This window comes from Artemia franciscana, chromosome 10 (assembly GCF_032884065.1).
Source record: "Artemia franciscana chromosome 10, ASM3288406v1, whole genome shotgun sequence".
NCBI lineage: Eukaryota > Metazoa > Arthropoda > Branchiopoda > Anostraca > Artemiidae > Artemia > Artemia franciscana.
In genome coordinates, this window is record NC_088872.1 from 21,939,542 (window position 1) to 21,963,315 (window position 23,774).

The following is a 23,774-nucleotide window of genomic DNA, read 5'->3' on the forward strand; positions in this document are numbered from 1 at the left end:
TCGGCGACTTCGGGAAAAAATGAGCGGGGAGGGGAACTAGTTGTCTTCCAGTTTTCTGGTCACTTAAAAAGGATATTAGAGCTTTTAATTTCCGTTAGAATTAGGCGTCTCGTGACATTGTTGGACCGCTGGGTGGATAAAACCCCCCTGAAAAAAACAACAACAGATAAACATGCATCCGTGATCTTTTTCTGGCAAAATAAACAAAATTCCATATTTTTTACAGATAGAAGCTTTTAACCTCTACAGTAGGGTTCTCTGATATGCTGAATCTGGTGGTGGGATAATCATTAAGATTGTGTGACTTTTAGGGGGTGTTTACCCCCTTTTGTTGGAAATAGGCCAAATTTTCTCAGGCCCGTAACTTTTGATGGGTAAGACTATACTTGATGAAACTTATATATTTAAAATCAGCATAAAAAATTACTTTATATATATATATATATATATATATATATATATATATATATATATATATATATGTATATATATATATATATATATATATATATATATATATATATATATATATATATATATATATATGGTATCTGAATTCTGTTTTTTTTAGTTTCAGTTACTATTGAGCCGGGTCGCTCCTTACCACAATTCGTTACAACGATTTGTTTTCACTTCGAACAAGAGTATGGCCACTGCCTGTTTCCCTAACGTAAAAGTATCATTCTCTTACTAAAATAATTAATAATTTTAGTTAGAATTATCATTCTCTTACTTAAGTGGCTTCAAAGTTTGGCAAAATTAGTTTACCTTTTTTTGATTATAATAATTGAGAAAACAGAATTCAAGGACAAGTGAGAATTGGATTAAGGATTAGTAGTTAGACCATGGTCATTTTCAGGGAGTAGGGGTTATGTACTTGTTCTTAATGGTGTATTCACTAGAAACAAGAGCATGTTCACTGCCCGTTTTTCTAACGGTAAAAGTATAAGATCTACTGTGTATCTTGCGCTTTACCAGAAGGAATCATATTACAAATATTTCCTTTTGTACTTAGTACAACATTAAAAATGAAATGAAAATTACAGTGAAACCTGACCAAGATTTACCGATAGGTCAACTAGGCTCTGCGGCTTTCACTATTCTTGAAGTTTTGGGGAATCCGCTGAAAATTTTGCAAAAATGGCAAAAACACTAGGACCTAGAAGCGTCAAAGCTTTAAATCTGGCCATGGGTGAAAAAAAATCTTGAGCTCCTGAGCTTTCAGCAATTAATATCATTATATATCAAATATTCAATTTAATTTATTAGTTCTTACCAAAACTGTTAATTTATTTTGGAAAAAAAAATTATTTTGAAATGGGGAACTTTCAAAAACTCGAGACTTTGACAATCAAAAGAAAACAGAAATTAATTTTAAAAAATTGTCTGAAAGAGAAGTTTTCTAAAGAAAAGTAAAGGTCATATTAAATTTAAAATGAGAAGAAATAGAAAACTACATTAACTCAAACTCAATATGACAGAAACTACTATTAAAGAATAAAGAGAACCTAAAACGAACAGAAATTAAATAAACAATCATATAAAAAAAACATACAATAGGTGCTAATATAAATGAATAAATAAATCTTATTTGAGTAAGGTTTAAGTTGAATATGCAAATCATTTTAAAACTAAGAAAAATATTTTGCTATTGAAGTGTAAATGAAACCTAAAAGGAACAGAAATTAAATAAACAATCATAGTAAACAGACATGCAATAGGCACTATTATAAATGAGTAAATAAATCTTGAAACGAGTGAGCCTTAAATTGAATTTGCAAATCAAGCTTGAAACTAACAAAAATTTCTACAAACAAGGGTTTAGGTTTTCCTTCCTTCTTTCACTGTAAAAGTCTAAAATCTACTGCGTCATAGGCGCTTTACTGAAAACAAATTATGTTACAAATATTTTCTTTTGCATTTATTACAACATTGAAAATAAACATTGAAATTACAGTGAGATAAAATCTTGAACTAATGATCTTTCAAAAATTAATAGCATTATATATCGAACATCCTGTAAATTTTTTTTTGTACTTTTCAAGACTGTTCAAGGTACATGTAGTTTTCAGTAAAGAGTGCAATGACGGAGTAGGTTTTAGACTTTTACAGTGAGAAAAGGACGCAAAACCCAAACTCTTGTTTATAGATATTTTTGCTTGTTACAAGCTTTATTTTCATGCTCACCTTAAGTTTCACTCGTTTTAAGATTTATTTACTCATTGTGCTGCGAAAGCAACACTTTGGTAGCTTATATGGAAAATATGGACCTTAGGCCGGATTGATGAATAAGACTTTGCATTTTGGAAAGCTTCGTTGAGCTCTTGCCTCGGCCAAAAATCTATTGTTTCTACCCATTTCTGTTCGTGATTTCAGCTGAGTTTATCATTCGGTTTTTTGCACTTGGGATTGCGGTAGAGAAATGGTATCAGATGTGCCTCTTAAACTTTAAAAGTTTTCTCCTTGCTAAAGAAATTAGAGTTTATCCTTTGCTCCTTTCTAAGTGATGACGTTAGAAACTTGGCCTACGGCAAAAAAGTCAACTTTTGAACTAATACAGAAAGGTTTTTTTTCAACAGCAGTCGATAGCTCTTGATGAGCTGATCAAAGTCCATGTCATCTATTTTTTGGTAGAAAAATTCTTTCAGGAGATATACCAGTTTGAAACCTTAAAGGGGTGTACAACTTCAGTAGTAAGGTACACACTGAAACCAAAAATAAGTCGATGCCAATTGTGAGACATATAGGAGAGTTTTAAGCAACAGTCGGCTGTTAGCTCATAATCATTTTCGGCAATGAGGGGTTCGCAACTTTTGCTAGTTGGTGTCCCTGGTATTTATTTTAAGATCCTTACAGATTAAAAGCTTCAGCCTTTAATCGAAGCGAGGAAACAAAACCAAAGAGTTGCTCTCGCAACCCTTAACTCGGCAAAGCCAAACAAATGTTGCCGCAACACCTCACGTTGCCCATGCAACGTAGATCTAGTTTATATAAGTATGAATTGTATGTTTGTTTGCTATGATTGTTTATTTAATTTCTGTTCGTTTTGGGCTTTATTTATGCTTCAATAACAAAATATTTTTATTCATTTAAAAATGATTTGCATGTTAATCTTAGCCTTTACTTGTTTTAGGATTTATTAATTCATTTGTATTGTTACCTTGTATACTTTTTGCTATGATTGTTTATTTAATTTCTGCTCGTTTTGGGTTTCATTTATTATTTAATAGTAATGTTTGGTCGTTTTCAGTTTGATTTATTGTAGCTTTCTATTTCTTCCGATTTTAAGTTTAATAAGGCCTTTATTAAACATTTATTAAACATTATTAAACATTTCAAAAGATGTCTAAAACAAGCCCCAAAGGACCAAATTTGCATTTTGGAGTTATAAAACCAAAACCAAATCTTATAAATAGCCCAACAACTAAAAAACTGGCTAAATAATTGCCAAAACAACAAAATCAGAAAGGCAAAGCCATTCATTAGTCAAAAAAACAAAAAAAAACATGGTGAAAGGTCAGAAAGTTAAAAATGTAAAAACTAAAAAACAGTGAACTAAAATTAGTGTTAAAGAGGTTTAAAAGAGAACATATAAACCATGGAAAGGGAACAACAGAATCAAACGAACATAAATCTTGGGTATCACCAATACCAAAGAAAAAAAAGGAAAACTAGCGGTTTATTTTATCAGTAATGAAGGGGACAAAGCGTATTTCATATCTGGAGGTTGATGAACGGATGGAGGACAAGATGGGAATGGGTTCATAAATAGTACGTGGCAGGTGGTGTCTGGATGGGGAGTGTCGTTTGGGGAAAATGTTTTCCGTGCGAAGGCCTTTTACTGCATTGTTTGCAAAACGGAAGCACAACCTTCGTCTCCTGTGCTCAAGAGTTTCCAGCTTGGCCTTTTTTAGAAGGAGCGAGTATGGTAACTTAGCTTCTTTAAAAATTAATCTCGGGGCTCTTTTTTGAATGGATTCAATTTTTTTCTGATTCATCACGGGAGATGCCAGGATGCCAAACTGACAGGCATATTGAAGATACGGGCGGACAGAGGAAGTATAGATCCTTAAAGAATGGGAAGGGGGGACGTTAAATTTATTCAAGAGCTTAAGGAGAGACGTGGACGGACTTGCTTCATGGAAAAAATCTTTAAAGTGGACATCCCACTTTAAATTAGAGGACATTGTAACCCCAAGTAATTTAAAGGAAGACACAGAAAAATATCTGAGGGGATAGGGTTGAAGAAAAGGGGTGAGGTTTTAAGGAAATATATTGACAATATTACAGATTTAGAGGGGTTTACTCTCATGTCTAAGACCGCAGCGTCATCTGCAGTGTCATCGAATATACTTATTGGGTTGCTTACTAAGTATCAGTAGCTGGTTTCAACAATAGTTAGGTCATCCACAAATTTCCAATTGTCGGGAAATCCTTAGCGAAGCTATTTATCATAACTGAAGAGAGGAGAGAACCTAGGAGAGGACCTTGGGGTACTACATTGTGGACACTGAGGGGACTGGAATAGTGACTCTGATATTTGACTACCTGTGATCTGTTTGATAAAAAGGAGGCAACCAATTTAACCAGGAAAGAATCAATATTGAAATCAGTTACAAGTTTCTCAATCAAAATATTGTGGTTAACAAGGTCAAATTCCTTTTGAAGGTCAATGGAAATTATATATAGCCAATAATTAGGTTTTTCGAGAATATTCTTAATTGAGTCAATAAAAAAAACAAGGTAATGGGATGTAGAAATGGATTTGATGTTCTCGAACTGTCTCAGGTCAATAAAAGGTAGAATTTTCTGCTTTAGCCAATCTGCAAGGAATCCTTCATATAGTTTAGAGAATATAGGAGTGAGTAAAATAGGACGAATATCTTCAAAACCAGGTTTTCCGTCTTTCTTCTTCAAGGGGGTTATGAAACCCTGTTACCAAATTTGTAGATATTGGCCAGACTCAGTAATCTCATTGAAAATAACAGACAATGGCTTTGAGAGAAAGACACTGAAAACAATAATAAGAGAAAACGGGATGTTCAAAGATCAGACACTTGTTTTACGTAGTTTCCAAATTCTTCTTTCGATTTCAGAACGAGTATATGGAAGGGAAAGCCGGTTAGTGAACATCAGTACGTAATTGATGAGACAATGCCTGAAGGCTCTGGGCGATAGAAGCATAAAACTTGTTATAATTATTAGCAGTAACTTCTGGGGATTCAGGTAGGTTAAAATCAAGCATACCACATAAATTTTTCAAAAAAGTGTGGAAGGAAGTTACAAATTGAGCTCTGAAAATGAATATATCAAGTATATGCACCAATTGAGCAGAAATAAAATGCTTGGTATAAATAAGTAAGTTCAATAGGGAATATTGAAAATGCCATAATATCACTTTTCACAAAACAAACCTGAGCCAAAATGGATTTTAGCCACCAAGTACTTTGCACACCAGGCATGAGCTACACTTCGATTAATCCTATATAGTTTCTAATAAATTCCGAGTAGTTTTTTGGGTTGGATTCTTAACTTAACATGCAAATTTGTTCTCTTAAATAAGTTTGTAGATCACGCTGGCAAAGCAAGACAATTCAAGGCAACAGGACAGCGAAAGAAAAAAAGGATTCCTAGCACAGCCATGTCTTTAATATAGCCTTTTCGGGCAATTTGGTTGAGTGGAAACAATCCTCAATTCACCACTTAGTTGCAAAAGCAAAAAAGCAGTCTTTTCCTGAAAAACCTCATTGAAATTTCGGCTTAACTAAGAATTTTTTTCTGGAGTACTATTATTTTTCTTTTTTTTTTGCTGTGAATAGCTTCGTTTTTCTCCGTGTCCTGAATTTTCTCATACTGTCAAATAGAGAGGGTTCAGAAATATACGTATCTGAACGATATTTTGCATAATATTGTTCGTTACTAGCGTTCAAACAATTAAAATTTAAGAAACTCCTGTATTGACAGCATGAGAAAACGTAGGTCAAGGAGAAAACGCAGCAGTTTACAGCCAGTTGAAAAAAATAATAAAATTTCAAAAACAAAAGAAATTTTCACATAAGCCGTGTCTTCAATAAAGTTTTTCAGGCAAAGATGGTGTACTTTTTAATTTTTCGGGGCGACTACAAAAGAAAAGAACTTCAATTATTATAGTGTTTAAAATATAAAAAGGAAAAATTATAAACATATATTAAACTATGATTGTTTTCCTTAGAGCGGAGAATGATGATGGATTGGTCCCATTGGGTTAATTTTTTTTTTTTTAGGTAATTGGGGGACTACTATTAGTTGATAGGTTGAATACTAAAATTTGGAATGAATCAAATTTTGAACGAGGGCATATTCATTTCTTCACGTCTACTGGACTGCCTCTCTGGACAGCCTTTTGTCAGGCACTTGACAAGCCCAAAAGAATATTTTGTTGTAATGTATGCTGTAGATACTTAGTTCAGTAAAATAGATAAAACAAAACCGGTTCAAAATGGTAAACATCACAAAACTAAACAAGAGCATTCAAATCCAAACCTTTTCTCTTAACAGAACAAATGTACATGGTTAGCAAGTTATTTTATTAGAGACCCATTTCTCAAGAGCTTTGGAATTAATACCATCCCATGAAGCAAATTAATTAGATTTTTCAATAATTTTTAAATAAGTGGATATCTTAAAATTCTAATCAGACGTCTTCAAGGGTTAAAACGGACAAGGTAGCCAAAAAAAGAGCTGGTCGGTCAGCAATCACTTCTAATTCATTAGATTTTTGATTTCCAACTTAATGATCCATCCAGTTTCTTTGATTGGACCTCCTACACAGAGTGACTGGTTTAACAGTATATTACATGTACATGACCAGCTATATGGAGCTGCATCTCTTATGAACAAGCAAAATCACCAAGCCTGCTCCAGATACCGCTTATTTGATTAAAGGCTTTTTTTCAAAAGAATGATTCCACAGAAGTTCTCGCATCGCCTGTTGACCTACAGATAGAGGTAGATTACAGACTGCTCTCCTAAAAAATTAAAAAGGAAGGAGCTGAAACTTCTATTGGATAAAATATTCCAACAGAAAAAATATAAGGACATATAAAGGATTAGGTAGACTCGTGAGTAAGAATAGGTCAAAACTGCCGGATTTAAATTCTTTATGATTACCCAAATAGTCTTCCTGAGGTGTTTCCTTAGGAATTAAAAAATTAAATTTCAGATAAAGAATTAAAATCATGGGAAAAACTGAAGCTATTAAGCAAGGTTTGAGTGGTATACAACTAAAAAATTAGTGATGTTTACGGGTTTTCTCCATATTTATGAGGAAATAAAATGATGGATTCTTTTTTTCACTTGTTTATTGACTCAGGAAGCGGTTCCTTGGCTGAGGAGCAGAGGCCATAGAAGAAGTAGAAGAGCTTGGATGAGCAGTAAATTTGTTTAGCGAGGGATGAGCAAAATAAGATAATAAGAGGTAAAAATATAATGGTTCGATTTATTTTTAAATAGGAAAAGGGGAGTGAAAATAAATAAATAACAATTTTACTGAGAATTAAATGAACATAAGATTGAGCACCCTTGATTTTTACTTAACTTTACAATTACAAGAAGCCTGGTCTGTTGCAACGACTTTCTATGTAAAAATAAATGCCATTACACAAAAGGACGGCACACAATACAGCAGCTCACACAGAAGTTTTCGAAATTTACTGCTCAGCTTTCTAATTTTCTACTTAAAAAAAGAAAAGACGTCAATCAATTTGAGATAAAAGAAATGCCAAAAAAAAAAACAGCAGAAGAACAGCGTTAGAAGGTTTGAGACTTAACAGGGATAATGACTCACAATGAGGTAAGTACTCTATTGCAGTCAGGGTAGTCAATTGCAATTATCCTCTATTACTCAGGATAGACTAAAAGAAATAGATTGAAAATGTTGAGGCTGGTTGATTCGAAGGACATTCAACAGTTCTAGATGCCTAGTTAATAAAATTTGCACAAACTTACGTCATTACCATAGCAATTCTACTGCTACATTATTGGTATGCATTCAGTGTTTCTCACAAGAGAGCATACCTTCCTTATTTTTATTTCTTGGCTTCAACCCTTTAGGAGATTTACATTAAGATTTATTGATTTTAATGGGTTTTTTTTATATTGTTTAAACAATGAAAAATAAATAAATCAAACCAAAAATTAGGAAAAACTACAATAATTAACCAGGATAAACCCAAATTGAGCAGAAATTAACATAAGTACGCCCCACATTACAGCTCCCATACCTTCTCAAGACTAGAACATAATTTGCATTTCACTAAAATCAAATGAGATTTAAATACTTGCACTTTGTTAACTTTAGAAAATAAAAATTATTAAGACTTCAAGGAATAAATGTCAGTATATGTATATTAAACTGACAATTCACGTTCATTTTATTTTATTTTTCAGTAAAGTTCAGATTACTTTCTGGTCTTCAGAAGGCATGTGGGTTTTCAGCCGCACTCAGGCCAATTACTGTTCGTTTTGAGTTTGTCTCCCTTATTTATTGTAATTTCTTTTTGATTTGGGTTTGATTAATTTGTTGATTGATGACAAAAAATAAAGTTTTCTCTTGAAATTTTGCTGTTTTCAGTCATGCTAGTATTTATCGTGATAGTACTAGAACTGATCCCATTGGAACCCGATCTTAAGAGTCAATTGCCAAATATATCCAATCAAATAAGTTTTGGGAATACAATCTCGAGGTTACAAAGGTACTTTTAGACTTTGGCAAGCAAAGCAGTAAGACTTTTCAATGAAAAGGCAAAGCAAAGGAAAAAAACATTGCTGCCCCATGATTCCTTGATAAAAAGTATTTCCCTTGTTGAAATAAGGATTAACCCTTATTTCTTATAATAGGAAATAGAAATAAGGAATGGAAGAAATAGAAATGGGAAAAATAAGAAAATGGGTAAAATAAGAAAATAAGAAAATAAGAGATCCAGATCTAGAAAATGAAAAGTCCTATACCGTATTACATAATAATATTTTCCTATACCATATTACATGCATAAAACCTCAAAAAAATTTCAAAATATTTTCTTGCATCGATTATTACGTTATCGTTTACTGACTTTCCAATAGTTCAGACGTATAAAATAATTTCTCTGTGACCAAAAGAGGAAATGATAAGAGAGGAAATAAGAACAATAACCAACGCCATCTAGCTCGAAAAAATCAACATCATACTAGTTTCATCAAAGTACTTATTTTTTAAACGTGGTCTTTTACTTTTGCTTTAACCTTGATCAGAGATGATGGAGGTATTCTCTCAAAATAAAAATAGGCCCATCCGTGTCGCGTTTGCTATTTAACTAACATAGTCCTTCCCAAACTTACTTCTTCTACCACCCGTTTTCCAGAAAAAATATCACTCAGCTCCCCCTGCGGATTATTTACTTTTTCATTTTAATACCAAATAAACAGAAAAGAGTATTCACTAATGCATCTAACTTTTTCGTAAATCATGCTAAAAAAAAGGTGGAAATTAGAAAAACTGATCCTATTATTAAAACAACTTTTATTATGAAGTATAAAAAAGTAAGAAAATTATATACAATGAAATTTGTTTTATGGCAAAATCATGAAACTAGCTATTGAACCTAGACTAGAAAAGTAATACAAAACAGTTCAAATATTCAAAATCATCTCATTGAGGAAGATGATTCTGTTTTGCTGCTAATTTAGTATAAGTCTTGGGAAAATATTCATCTTATTACACCTAACCTATTCTGAAATACCTTTTTTTGTGTTTGAAAAATACACGATAAAATATCATTACAAAAATAATCAAAAATGATAGGAAAATGGATTCCAGATAAAATTATCAAGCTCTAAATCAGTTTTTTTTTTTTTTTTTTTTGGTATGTATTAGTGGTGTAAGGTTAGTGTTGTTTTTCAATGAAGACTCTTATATAATTATTCTATTTTTTTTTAACAGCATCTAAGGGAAATGACCAAACAAGATGTCTTGAAAATAAAGTACGAAATAAGACTAAACCAATAGACAGGGTACCTAAAAAATTCACGTAAATAGCAAGCTAAGTGAAACCATAGCTGAGAAGTTATTTGAAAAATTTTATTTGAAAGTATTCATTTGAAACGAAAGTTCAAAAAATATCAACCATTTAATACCAAATAGCTGGTATTTTGGCGTAAAGAACAATTTTGTTGTAGGGTATTTTATTAGACATACAATGAGTCCCCCAAATTTTTTGACACCGAAATTTCTATTCAAAAATAGAGTTGATCAAATCAATACATGAGCGGCTCTCATATGGTTTAATCGTCAATACATTGAGAAGCAACCTGATAACACTGTTTGGTCTTTTTCACCTGACATCTAACTGAATTAAATTTTGACCATTATTCACTTTCCAAAACCCTAGACTTTATATTTGTAAGAGAATTCAAAAAATAGAATTTATTTTTAAAAATCACAAGGAAATGGCGAAAAAAACGTCTTGTTTTCAGTCTATCATAAATTAGTACATTTATGAATTGAACAAACTCACAACCTAAAATCAGTCTTTAAAAAAAGATAAAAAGGAGTCTTTCCTCACTTTATTGCGAGATGTTTGTCTAAAGCAATATTAAAAATATTATATATATATATATATATATATATATATATATATATATATATATATATATATATATATATATATATATATATATATATATATATATATATATATATATATATATATATATATATATATATATATATATATATATATATATATATATATATATATATATATATATAGGATTTGTAATTTCATACACTTAATGAAATTTATTATTTCAATCTTTATTGTTTAGAATATAACTAATTTATGCATTTGGTTGCATATTATTGTTTTGGGTTAGACTAGGGGTTAGAAATTGCATAACAGGCAAAAAAAAGTGATAGAATAAAAATATAACTGAAATTGTACGACGAAATTAGGGTATGAATCTTGGAACATTCAAATCAAAGTTTAGGTTAAAAGAAAAGAGCCTAGGTTCTTAAAACTTAATTATGTTCGGTTTTATTCAACCTCTGATCCTGCTGAAAGAAAGAGGATTTAGTAAATTGTCTTACTTGCTTACAGCTGTGCTTATTATTGCTAATTATTAAATCGGTATGCTTGCCTTTTTTGTAGGTGCTTGTATGATTGCTTGCTCGTGCTTGACTTTTTGTTATGTAATTGCGTTTCAATGAACCATTAAATTGTTGTACAAATTTACATGAGTTTGAAGCATTTTCACGCAAGAGTCAAGACTTTACCGTTTCGGCTGATGTTCATTTTTGAAGCATTCTCACGCAAGAGTTAGACTTTACCGTAAAGGCAAAGGGTAGTTCGGGTGGAAGACCCCTTACATTTATGCTACACCGAATTGGATATTAAAAATGAATTGACATCAAATAAAAACAAATGATGATGTTCAGACTTAAAACAAGCAAAAATCGTTCCCTATATGAGGATGGATGCTGCCCCTCTTCCTCCATCCCTGCTCTTACTGCTAAAGCCTTATAATGCTTTACTGAAAGAATTTATGAGTGCAATAAATATAGTTATTGAATAGTTGCAAGTATTTTATTTAACTTTCATCTTCTGAAATATTTGGGAAGAAAATTTTATTGTTTAAAGAAAATACCCTTCAATAAGCCCTTGTATCCTTCAGATATAAAGCTTCTTATTCCATTCCAATTGGCCTTGTTTGAACAGTTATTCTTAACATTTTAGGGGTAAAAAACGTAAGCGTATAGAGCAGGAGCGAAGGGGGCAACGCCCTTTATATACGGAATAAAATTGGCTCTTTTCTTTAAAGTGATTTTTGCTTTCATTTAAAAAAATAGGGTTTTATTAAATTCATATAAAAAGCAACAACAGAGCCTCAGAGACTGGACTGAAATGAATTCCAGTCTGGTTTTGTCTAAAGTTATTCGATGATTTAAAAACAATAATAAAGACTTTTAACGTCGACAGTGTTACTGTCATTTGCTATAGCCCTCATTTTAGAACTAGTATGTTTCATTTGGAAAAGAACAATTTTTTCTTGTAGGATTGAAAAATTTTGTTTAATAAATTTTTCCCAAACGGGGAAAAAGGATACTAAATCATTATAGACTACATTAAGTCGAAATCATTGAGCGCACGTTTCAAGCCTTGGAGAATGTTTAACTTTAATTCAATATGATGTAGAAAAAACGGGTGATAACGTTAATGTTTAAATAATCTGCTTTGACTTTGTGATAACCGAGTGGATAAATCCGCGCGTGCAATATCTGGTTATTGCGACTAAATCCTGCCCACAGGAAGGCTTTTCCTCTCGAAAAGTTCCAGCCCTCATCAACTAAATATAGTCAAAAACTGATCTGGCTTTGCACTGTGTAGACCTCAGGCGTATTCGTACTGCAATGAGTATGAGCAGTGATAATAGTATTCTCAGTATTTTGCACGACTGATTGCTGAACAGCTATAACAGCTATAGCTGGTAGATATTTTCCTCAGAGAAACTATCAATTACTAACCTGAGTACACTCAAATTCATATAGCTAAAATCTCGACTATTTTTTATTCTTGTAAAACTCTTCTTCCAACAAACGAAAGCAGATTTAAACATTAAACTGAAATTAACATAACACACGAGCATTCTAATAACAGCAAATAAAAAAGAAACAAGAAAATTTAAATAAAAACTCCAGGCTGTTAACACAAATAATACCTATATTAATGTAATAAACCCAAAATTTCTTAAAAACTGAATTTTCATATTAAATATTAGTTGAACAGCCGTAATTAAAAAGGTATTCTACAACTTGTTTTTAATTCTAATCTAATAGCCCACATATTCTTCAGACTAGTAGACTTGACCAATTTGTTAAACTCTTCTGTCTACTCCTTCTGCAATTGTGTCCAAGTGCCCGGCACTTTTCGCAAAGATGCTGCGGGTGCGCTTTAGATGGGTCAGAAACATCAAGTCCGTCTGGTTTTTCCAAAGGTCTCTATAAACAAATTTGGAAAGTCATCTGATATTTATGGTCAGTTCAATCTAATCAGTCGAACTGATATGATCAGTCAAACAAATTTTATAAGTAATGTACATTGAATTTTATTCTAATTCCTAGCCTGTTCTCAGTTTAGGATTCTAAGGTGCTTCCGTCACTCCATTTCTTTTTTAGGTTTTTATAAAAACTCTACTGAATGTATCCATAAATACAGAGGAATTTGTTGGTAGTTTGACTAGCCTACTACGTAGATTTTAAACGAAACTAGGTGGAAACACTCAATCCTATCTCCTTCGACTTTAATACGAAAGGTAATCCTTATGGCAATTATGTAGAATGGCAATATATTTGCATCACGTCCGTCCCCATTTTGTATATCCCATTCCCTTCCGAAAAACCTCTAAGAGTTTCAGAAGACTTCATTAATTTATTTCTAATCAAATTTGCAGGATGTCTGTATATATGCATTAATGATCTTTCTCCAACTCCGCACTGCCATTCATCTTCATAAGATCGTAGATTAAAGTCAATTTTAAATATTTTGTACACACAAAAAGAAAAACTTTACAAAAAACTTCTACTAATAAACCTTTAAAAAGGCATTAAAAATTTGTTTTGATACATTTCGTTAAATTTGTATGAGTCGGACCAAAAAATTGTAGAGGGTAGGGATTAAAATCCGATAAAATCCGACCTATTCTTTTCAAGTTTATCCTTTCTTTGGTCCTTTTTTACCCTTTTAGCATTATTTTGTATTTTATTCATGTGTACTGTTTTTGTATTTAACTAAAGGACATATTTTTTTTCTTTACTGCGGTCCTTAATTATTAAACAATTTGTTGGCAAAAAAAAGGAAAATGTCTCCTAAATATAACAGCAAATTTGTTTCCGTTCTAAATCATTCTTTTGTTGGTCAAGTGTGAAAAGGCAAACACTCATGAACTAGAGTCTCATCTTGACAAAAACTATTCTGTCAAATTCAGTATATCACAAAACCATCTAGAAGAGGTTTCAGGCCCTATCAACAAAAATCCATATTTTCTTGTTTTCAACAGCTTGCGGTAATAAACCCCAAGTAAAAGCAACTCATGCAAGTTGTAATCAAGACTGCTCAGAATAATTTTTGACATCACTATATAAATCAAAAGAACGGGATTTATTCTAAATATTAAAGTTCAGTACCTTTAATGCTACCCATCAAATTTTACGAGCCTGAGTAAATGTACCCAATTTTTCGGAAAAGGGAAGAAAGCATCACTAAAGGGTGAGTGATATTGAAGAAAATTATACACTTGAATTTAATAAATAAAAGAAGCTTACTGTATCCTTTTCACACTCCTAACTATAAAAATGCAAATTTTTTATTTTTTCCATAAGGAAATTCGTAGACTTGGGTTTATTTCCTTTTGTTTTTTCCAGTGGTAATAGTACCAAACTAAAGGTCAATGAAAATTAATACGTGGTCACCAGGCCTCACTTCGTTCTAAGGAATAATTTGGGCATAAGCCTGCACTCTGGGTACTATGGAGTGACAGCTCCCCCACTTATAATATACTTCATTATATTCATATATTTATACGTACTAAAAGAGATAGTATATGTAAAGGTGAAAGGGTCCCCCTATCAAAAATACTTGCTCAAAGCCCCAACCCCCCTCCGCTCCCTAAAAACTTGAAGATGTAAACCAAAATATAAATAAAATGCATTTTCAATGTATGCTCTATTACAAATCATTGCTAGACTGCACTATTGTAAATCATTACAGAAGGGCGTATACTCAAATAATAACTGTAACTTCAATTGAACCATATAAATTTCAGACATATACATGGGTTATTGACCCCCCCCCCCTAATCACCCATGAAATATTTTAAGGGGTGCACTTTTTCAGGGATGATTATTGTTGAAAAAGTTTTTTTATAAGATTATTTACCTTGGACACAGAGAAAAAGGATCTGAGGGGGAGGGTGACATCTTCTTGAAAATATGAGACAACCCTCGATTAGACAGTTTATATTAACAAAGTGTAAGGAAATAAGGGTCCATTATCAATAGAAACCCCAAAAAAAAAATCTATTAGACCAAATGAATCGACCAAATTTAGTTTTTAAGCTGATGCTAAATTTGTATTAAAGCGCTAAAATTCATTTAAGTTTGCACCGGGACTCAAGAGTAAAAGCCTTATTTTTACAAATAATGCTTATGAGACGATATAAATGATACTTGCATTCCTTTAAATATGATGATATGCATTACTTTAAATATTTAACTTTCCTTTCAAATGTTTCTAAAAGTAATAGATAAAGAAAATTCTTCCGATTACCAATTGGTTATATATATTGCACTCAAAACTGCACAATTTATGTGTAAGGATTGGGAGCTGTGGAAGGGAACCTTCCCTTATACACAGAAAAAATTCTGGCTGTTTTAGGTTTTATGTTGCTCTTCACTTTCATTTGGAAAACTTGTTTCTTTATTTGAAACATTTGAAGACTGTTCTGAGCCTGTGCTCTGAATGCACGAAAATTAGAACATATATTAATTAATTTCCAAGAGAATTTTGGCATAATAACCAACCTGTTTGTGAGGATAGACTTTAATTTTGCAAACAATACAATCTTGTCCACAGTTTGCCCAAGAACTCGCCGACATCCATTTCCGGTAACATTTTGGACATCTGAACTCGCCAAAAACCCGTTTTTCGTCTTGATAGGGGGTAAGATTTTGACTTTTCAAACGATCCTGCATTAAAAAGACGAGCCGAATTATACCAGAAACTACTAACATACAAATAACACACACAATTACATACACACAAAAAGTACCATTTTTCATGTTGAAATTCACAGTATTAGGCTGGTATTCAGCCATTCATTAAATTTCTTTTGATGTGCAGACTTTAAATAGACTAGGATTACTATATACAAGGGTTGTAGCCTATGTCAGCTGTGAAGAGGGAACGTAAAGAGCGTTATTGACTTGCTCTTGCTATAGCTAATAGCCTGTGGATGCAAATGGCCCTCGTAGTTATCAAAAAGTAGAAGAATTGGGCACGTTTCGTCCGATTTCGTATGTTTCACAAAATTCTTAAAAGATTCTAGCATGTTGTTACTGTTGAGCCAAACGCTTTGGTTGGCTAGACCTAGCGTTCCTTGTGGCCAACTGTTTACTGTACCATCGGAGCCATAAAGGAGCTAGACGCACTACAAAAGCGTGTTATTGTGACGTTTGCCCACGTTCGGTGGGAGTAGTTCATGGAACTTCTTTAAGCAGTATCAGAGCTGAAATTCGAGGTAGAGGCAGAAAGGTTGAGACCCCCTGTCGCATCAACATTACACATCCTGTCTGGCATGGGCTTTCCTTCGAAACATGAATCGCTGCTTAAAAGTTTGTCAAACAAATTCCTGCAACAATATGGTTCAAGCCACTTGCTCTCGCTGGGCTTGTCGCCTGAGGAGATATCATAGTCAGCTCAGTAGTGCTGCCTAAGTAAAGAGCGACATGGGCTCAATATAATATTTATTTAATTCATGGTTTTTGTGGGTTTTTTTTAGACCAGGACAGTTTGTATAGAAGTAGTCATTGTAGAAAGTTTAAAAAGGATTCATTCGATTGGATATTGTGGCTATTGTACTTTTTAAAAGCCGAAAGTAATTGGGGGGCAAACAGTCCCTCCTCACGCCCATCATTTCCCCAAACACTTGGTGTTTGTGTCTGTGTGTTTTTGTTTGTGTCTGTTTGTGTCTGTCTGTGTGTGTGTGTCTGTGTGTGTCTGCGTGTGTGTGTCTGTGTCTGTGTGTGTATGTGTCTGCGTGTGTATGTGTCTGTGTGTCTGTATATCTGTGTGTGTATCTGTGTGTGGGTGTCTGTCTGTGTTTGTGTGTGTGTATCTGTTTGTGTGTGTCTGTGTGTATATGTGTCTGTGTGTGTATATGTGTATATTTGTATGTGTATGTGTCTCTGTTTGTGTATGTGTGTGTGTTTGTGTGTGTATATTTGTATGTGTGTGTGTGTGTATATGTGTGTGTGTCCGTAGGTGTGTGACTCTGTGTGTTTCTGTATGTGACTGTGTATGTCTATGTGTATCTGTGTTTGTCTATGTGTAACTGAGCGTGTCTGTGTTCGTCTGTCTGGCCTGTCTGTGTGTCTGTGTGTGTCTATGTGTGTGTCTTTGTGTGTGTGTGTGTGTTTGTGTGTGTGTGTGTGTGTGTGTGCGTGTGTGCGTGTTTGTGTGTTTGTTTGTGTGTCTGAGTATGTGTGTCTGACTGTGCCTGTGTGTGTGTCTGTGTGTGCCTGTGTGTGTTTGCGTGTATCTTTATATGTGTGTCTGTTTGTGCGTATGTGTGGGTTTGTCTTTGTGTATGTGTGTGTGTGTGTGTGTGTGTTTGTGTATGTGTAAGTGTGTGTGTGTATATATGTATGTATGTGTGTGTGTGCGTGTCTGTGTGTGTGTCTGTGTGTGTATGTATGAGTGTCTGCGTATGTCTGTGTGTGTATCTGTGTGTGTCTGTCTGTGTGTGTCTGTGTGTGTGTGTGTGTCTGACTGTGCCTGTGTGTGTGTCTTTGTGTGCCTGTGTGTGTTTGCGTGTGTCTTCGTGTGTGTGTCTGTTTGTGCGTGTGTGTGGGTTTGTCTTTGTTTATGTGTGTGTGTGTGTGTGTGTGTGTATGTGTGCGTGTGCGTGTGTCTATGTGTGTGTGTGTGTTTATGTGTGTGTGTGTTTGTGGGTGTGTAAGTGTGTGTGTGTACATATATGCATGTATGTGTGTGTGTGCGTGTCTGTGTGTGTGTGTGTCTCTGTGTGTATGTGTGTGTCTGCGTATGTCTGTGTGTGTATCTGTGTGTGTCTGTCTGTGTGTGTGTGTGTGTCTTTGTGTGTTTGTTTGTGTGTATAGGTGTGTGTGTGTGTATTTGTGTGTGTGTGTATATGTTTGTGTGAGTTTTTGTCTGCGTGTGTGTGTCTCTGTGTGTGTGTGTGTGTCTGTGTGTATCTGCGTGTGTGTGTTTCTGTGTGTGTATGTGTCTGTGTGCGTATGTGTATGTTTGTATGTGTGTTTGTGTCAGTCTGTGTTTGTCTGTCTGTGCGTGTGTCTGTGTGTGCATTTGTCTTTGCGTGTGTATATGTGTATGTTTATGTGTATGTGTTTGTGTGTATGTGTGTATCTGTTTGTCTATGTTTGTGTGTGTATGTTTGTGTGTGTGTATGTGTGTGTGTCCGTGTCTGTGTGTGTGTGTGTGTCTGTGTGTTTCTGTGTGCGTCTGTATATGTCTATGTGTGTCTGTGTGTCTCTATGTGTGTCTATTTGTGTCTGTGTGTGTCTGTTTGTGTCAGTGTGTGTCTTTGTGTGGGCGTTTTTGTGTTTGTGTGTGTGTGTATTTGTCAGTATTTGTGTTTGTGTGTGTGTGTGTATGTGTATGTGTGTGTATGTGTGTGTTTACCTGTGTGTGTGTGTGTGCCTGTGTATGTCTGTGTGTGTGTCTGAGGGTTTCTGTCTGTGTGTGCCTGTGTGTGTTTGTGTGTGGGTGTGTGTTTGTGTCTGTGTGTATGTCTGTCTGTCAGTGTGTGTGTGTTTGTGGGGTTGTGTTTGTGGGGTTGTGTTTGTGTGTGTGTAGTTGTGTGTGGTTTTGTTTGTGTGTTTGTGCGTCTGTGTGCGTCTGTGTGTGTCTCTGTGTGTGTGTGTGTGTGTGTGTGTCTGTGTGTGCCTCTGTGTGTGATTGTGTGTGTGTGTTTGTGTGTGTGTGTGGGCGTGTTTCTGTGTGTTGGTATGTGTTTGTGTGTGTTTGTCTCTGTGTCTGTGTGTGTGTCTGTTGGTGTCTGTGTATGTCTGTTTGCGTCTGTGTGTGCCTCTGTGTTTGTGTGTGTATGTGTGAGTGTCTATGTGTGTCTGTATGTCTGCCTGTGTGTGTGTGTGTGTGTTTGTGTGTTTGTGTGTGTGTGTATGTGTCTGTGTGTGTTTGCGTGTGTGTGTATCTGTGTCTGTGTGTCTGTCTGTGTGTGTTTGTGTGTGTGTGAGTGTGTGTATGTGTGTTTGTTTTTGTGTGTGTGTGTCTGTTTGTATGTCTGCGTGTGTCTGTGTGTGTCTGCGTGTTTGTGTCTGTGTGTGTCTTCGTGTTTCTTTGTTTGTTTTCGTGTGTCTTCGTCGTGTGTGTGTTTGTGTGTGGGTGTGTGTAGGTGTGTGTGTGTCTGTGTGTGTGTTTGTGTGTGTGTGTGCCTACGTATGTGTATGCTTTCGTGTGTGTGATTGTGTGCGTCTGTATATTCTGCATGTGTCTGCCTGAGTTTGTCTGTTTTTGTCTGTGTATGTGGTATGCGTGTGTCTGTGTTTGTGTGTGTGTCTGTGTGTGTGTGTTTGTGTGTGTGTGTCTGTGTGCGTTCGTTTTTGTGTGTCTATGTGTGTCCGCACGTGTCTGCCTGAGTGTGTCTCTGTGTTTTGTGTGTGTGTGTTTGTGTGTGTGTGTGTTTGTATGATTGCGTATGTGTGTTTGTGTGTGTGTGTCTATGTGTTTGTGTGTGTGTGTTTGTGTGTTTGTGCGTGTGTGTGTGTATGTGTCTGTGTGTTTGCAAGTGTCTTAGTGCGTATCTGTGTTTGTGTGTGTTTGTGTGCGTGTGTGTGTGTGTTTCCATGTCTGTGTGTGTGTGTGTGTGTGAGTTTGTGTATGTCTGTGTTAGTGTGTGTGTTTGTGTGTGTGTGTGTCTGTGTATGTGTTTTCGTTTGTGTGTGTATGTGTGTGTCTGTGTGTTTCAGCATGTGTCTGCCTGAGTTTGTCTGTGTGTGTCTGTGTATGTATTCTGTGTGTGTGTGTGTGTGTCTGTGTTTGTGTTTGTGTATGCGTTTGTGTGTGTGTCTGTGTGTGTTTGTGTGTCTGTGTGTGTGCGTGCGTTCGTTTGTATGTTCTATGTGTGTCTGCATGTGTCTGCCTGAGTGTGTCTGTTTGTGTTTTTCTGTGTATGTGTGTGTCTGTGTATATGTATGTGTGTGTTTGCGTGTGTCTGTGTGCGTCTGCGTGTTTGTGTATGTGTGTGTCTGTGTTTCTGCGTGTGTATGTGTGTTTCTGTGTGTGTGTGTATGTGTGTTCGCGTTTGTGTGTGGGTGCGTGTGTGTGTTTTTGTGTGTGTATATATGTGTGTGTGTGTGTGTGTGTGTGTGTGTGTCTGTGTGTATTTGTCTGTGTGTATACGTCTGTATGTGTGTATCTCTGTGTGTGTGTGTGTTTGTGTGTGTCTGCATATGTATATGTGGCTGTGTGTGTATTAGTGTGTTTGCGGGTGTGTGTTTCTGTGTGTGTGTTTGTGTGTGTTTTGTGTGTGTTTGTGTGTGTGTCTGTAAGTGTATCTGTGTGTCTGCGTGTTTGTGTGTGTCTGCGTGTGTGTGTATCTGTGTCTGTGTGTATGTATGTGTTTGTGTGTGTGGGTGTGTGTCTGTGTGTGCGTGTGTTTGTGTGTATGTGCGTATGTATGCCTGTGTGTGTCTGTGTGTGTATAAGTGTGTGTTTGTGTGTGTCTTTGTGTGTTTGTGTGTGTCCGTGTGTGTCTGCGTGTGTTTGTGTGTGTCTCTGTGTGACTGTTTATGTGTCTGTGTTTGTGTGTGTGTGTTTGTATGTTTGTGTGTTTGTTTGTGTGTGTGTGTATATGTGTCTCCGTTTTTCTGCGTGTGTGTGTGTCTGTGTGTGTCTTTGTGTGTATGTGTCTGTGTTTTTGTCTGTGTGCCTGTTTGTGTGTTTCAGTGTGTGTATGTATGTGTATATGTAGGTATGTGTGTATGTCTGTGTGTGTGTGTGCGTAGGTATGTGTGTGCATGTGTCTGTTTGTGTTTGTGTATGTCTGTGTCTCTGTGTGTGTATGTGTCTGTTTGTGTGTATATGTGCATTTGTGTATGTGTATGTGTGTATCTGTATGTGTGTATGTGTATGTTTGTGTGTCTGTCTGTTTGTGTATCTGTGTGTGTGTGTGTGTATGTGTGTGTGTACATGTGTGTGTGTCTGTGTGTTTCTGTGTGTGTCTATGTGTCTTTGTATGTGTCTATGTGTGTTGGTGTGTGTCTATGTGTATCTTTGTGTGTCTGTGTATGTCTGCGTGTGTCTGTTTGGTCTATGTGTGTCTCTGTGTGTCTGTTTGTGTCTCTGTGTGTCTATATGTGTCTTTTGGAGTCTTTGTGTGTCGCTGTGTGTCTTTGTGTGTGTGTTCGTGTGTGTGCGTGTTCGTGCGTGTGTGTCCTCTTGCGTATGTGTGAGTCTCTTTGTGTCTCTCTGTGTGTTTGTGTTTCAACTTTGTATTTGTTTGTGTATGTGTGTGTATATATCTGTGTGTGCGTGTGTCTGTGTGCGTGTATGTGTGTGTGTGTGTGTGTATGTTTCTGTGTGTGTCTGCGTATGTCTGTGTGTGTCTGCCTGTGTGTTTCTGTGTTTGTTTGTTTGTGTGTGTGTGTGCGTGTGTCTGTGTGTGTCTGTCATCGTGCGTATGTCTGTGTGTCTGTCGGTGTGTGTGTATTTGTGGGATTGTGTTTGTGTGTGTGTGTTTGTGTGTGTGTGTGTTTTTGTGTGTGTGTTGTGTGTGTTGTGTGTGTGTATGTGTCTGTGTGTGTCTACGTGTGTGTGTGTGTGTATCTGTGTCTGTATGTCTGTGTGTGTTTGTTTGTGTGTGTGTGTGTGTGTGAGTGGGTGTGAGTGTGTGTGTGTGTCTGTGTGTGTCTACGTGTGTTTGTGTTTATCTCTGTGTGACTGTGTGTATGTGTTTGTGTGTATGTGTATGTTTTTGTGTGTGTTTGTGTGTGTGTCTCTGTGTGTATGTGTCTTTGTTTGTGTCTGTGTGTCTGTTTGTGTGTTTCTGTGTGTGTGTATGTGTGTCTGTCTGTGTGAGTCTGTGTGTGTGTGTGCGTGTTTGTGTATGTGTGTGTGTATGTGTGTGTCTCTGTGTGTGTGCATGTGTCTGTGTGTGTCTGTGTGTGAGTGTCTGTGTGTTTATGTGTTTGTGTGTGTGTATATGTGTATTTGTGTATGTGTATGTGTGTATCTGTATGTGTGTATGTGTATGTTTGTATGTCTTTCTGTTTGTTTGTGTATGTGTGTCTGTATGTGTGTGTGTGTGTGTCTGTGTGTGTATGCTGTCGTGTCTGTGTGTATTTGTGTCTGTTTGTGTGTGTATGTGTGTCTTTTTGTGTGACTGTGTGTGTCTGCGTATGTCTGTTTGTGCGTGTCTGTGTGTGTTTGTGTGTGTGTGTGTCTGTGTGTGTGTCAGTGTGTTTGCGGGTGTGTGTTTCTGTGTGTGTGTGTTTGTGTGTATTTTGTGTGTGTTTGTGTTTGTCTGTATGTGTATCTGTGTGTCTGCGTGTTTATGTGTGTCTGCGTGTGTGTGTATATGTGTCTGTGTGTGTATGTATGTGTTTGTGTGTGTGGGTGTGTGTTTTTGTGTATGTGCGTGTGTATGCCTGTGTGTGTCTGTGTGTGTATATGTGTGTGTTTGTGTGTGTCATTTTGTGTCTGTGTGTGTCTGCGTGTGTTTGTGTGTGTCTCTGTGATACTGTTTATGTGTCTGTGTTTGTGTATGTGTGTGTGTATGTTTGTGTGTTTTTTTGTGTGTGTGTGTGTGTCTACGTTTTTCTGCGTGTGTGTGTGTCTGTGTGTGTCTTTGTGTTTATATGTCTGTGTTTTTGTCTATGTGTCTGTTTGTGTGTTTCAGTGTGTGTGTGTATGTCTGTGTGTGTCTGTGTGTGTGTATGTAGGTATGTGTGTGCGTCTGTGTGTGTGTGTAGGTATGTTTGTGCACGTGTCTGTTTGTGTTTGCGTATGTCTGTGTCTCTGTGTGTGTATGTGTCTGTTTGTGTGTATATGTGTATTTTTGTATGTGTATGTGTGTATCTGTATGTGTGTATGTGTATTTTTGTTTGTCTGTCTGTTTGTGTATCTGTATCTGTGTGTGTGTGTGTGTGTGTGTGTGTGTGTATGTGTGTGTGTGTACCATGTGTGTGTGTCTGTGTGTATGTGTGTGTGTCTTTGTGCTTCTGTGTGTGTCTGTATGTGTCTATGTCTGTCTATGTGTGTCGGTGTGTGTCTATGTGTATCTTTGTGTGTCTGTGTGTGTCTGCCTGTGTCTGTTTGGTCTCTATGTGTCACTGTGTGTCTGTTTGTGTCTCTGTGTGTCTTGATGTGTCTGTGGGAGTCTTTGTGTGTCGCTGTGTGTCTTTGTGTGTGTGTTTGTGTTCATGTGTGTGCGTGTTGGTGCGTTTGTCTCCGCTTGCGTATGTGTGAGTCTCTTTGTGCCTGTTTGTGTCTCTGTGTGTGTGTGTGTGTTTCAACTTTGTATTTGTTTGTGTATGTGTGTGTGTATATCTGTGTATATCTGTGTGTCTTTGTGTGTGTGTGTGTTCATGTGTGTGCGTGGTCGTGCGTGGGTGTCCGCTTGTGTGTGTATGTTTCTGTGTGTCTGCGTATGTCTGTGCGTGTCTGTCTGTGTGTTTCTGTGTTTGTTTGTTTGTGTGTGTGTGTGTGCGTGTGTTTGTGTGTGTCTGTCATCGTATTTATGTCTTTGTGTCTGTCAGTGTGTGTGTATTTGTGGGTTTCTGTTTGTGGGTGTGTGTTTGTGTGTATGTGTGTGTTTTTGTGTGTGTGTTGTGTGTTTGTGTGTGTTTATGTGTCTGTGTGTGTCTACGTGTGTGTGTGTATCTGTGTCTGTATGTCTGTGTGTGTTTGTGTGTGTGTGTGTGAGTGGGTGTGAGTGTGTATGTGTCTGTGTGTGTCCGTGTGTGTCTACGTGTGTTTGTGTGT

At 35.9% G+C, this 23,774-nt stretch overlaps 1 protein-coding gene across 1 annotated transcript in view; it reads right to left on the reverse strand.

Moving 5' to 3' along the window:
- Positions 1–12,656: 12,656 nt before the first annotated feature.
- LOC136032395 (uncharacterized) overlaps positions 12,657–23,774 on the reverse strand; it is an 85,851-nt gene continuing 74,733 nt past the window's right edge. Inside the window, exons 4-5 of the mRNA XM_065712706.1 lie at positions 15,593–15,757; positions 12,657–13,012 (exon numbers count right to left, since the gene is read on the reverse strand). Of these exons, the coding sequence (XP_065568778.1) occupies positions 12,863–13,012; positions 15,593–15,757 (315 nt within the window). The 3' untranslated portion in view covers positions 12,657–12,862. The remainder of the gene's footprint in view (positions 13,013–15,592; positions 15,758–23,774) is intronic.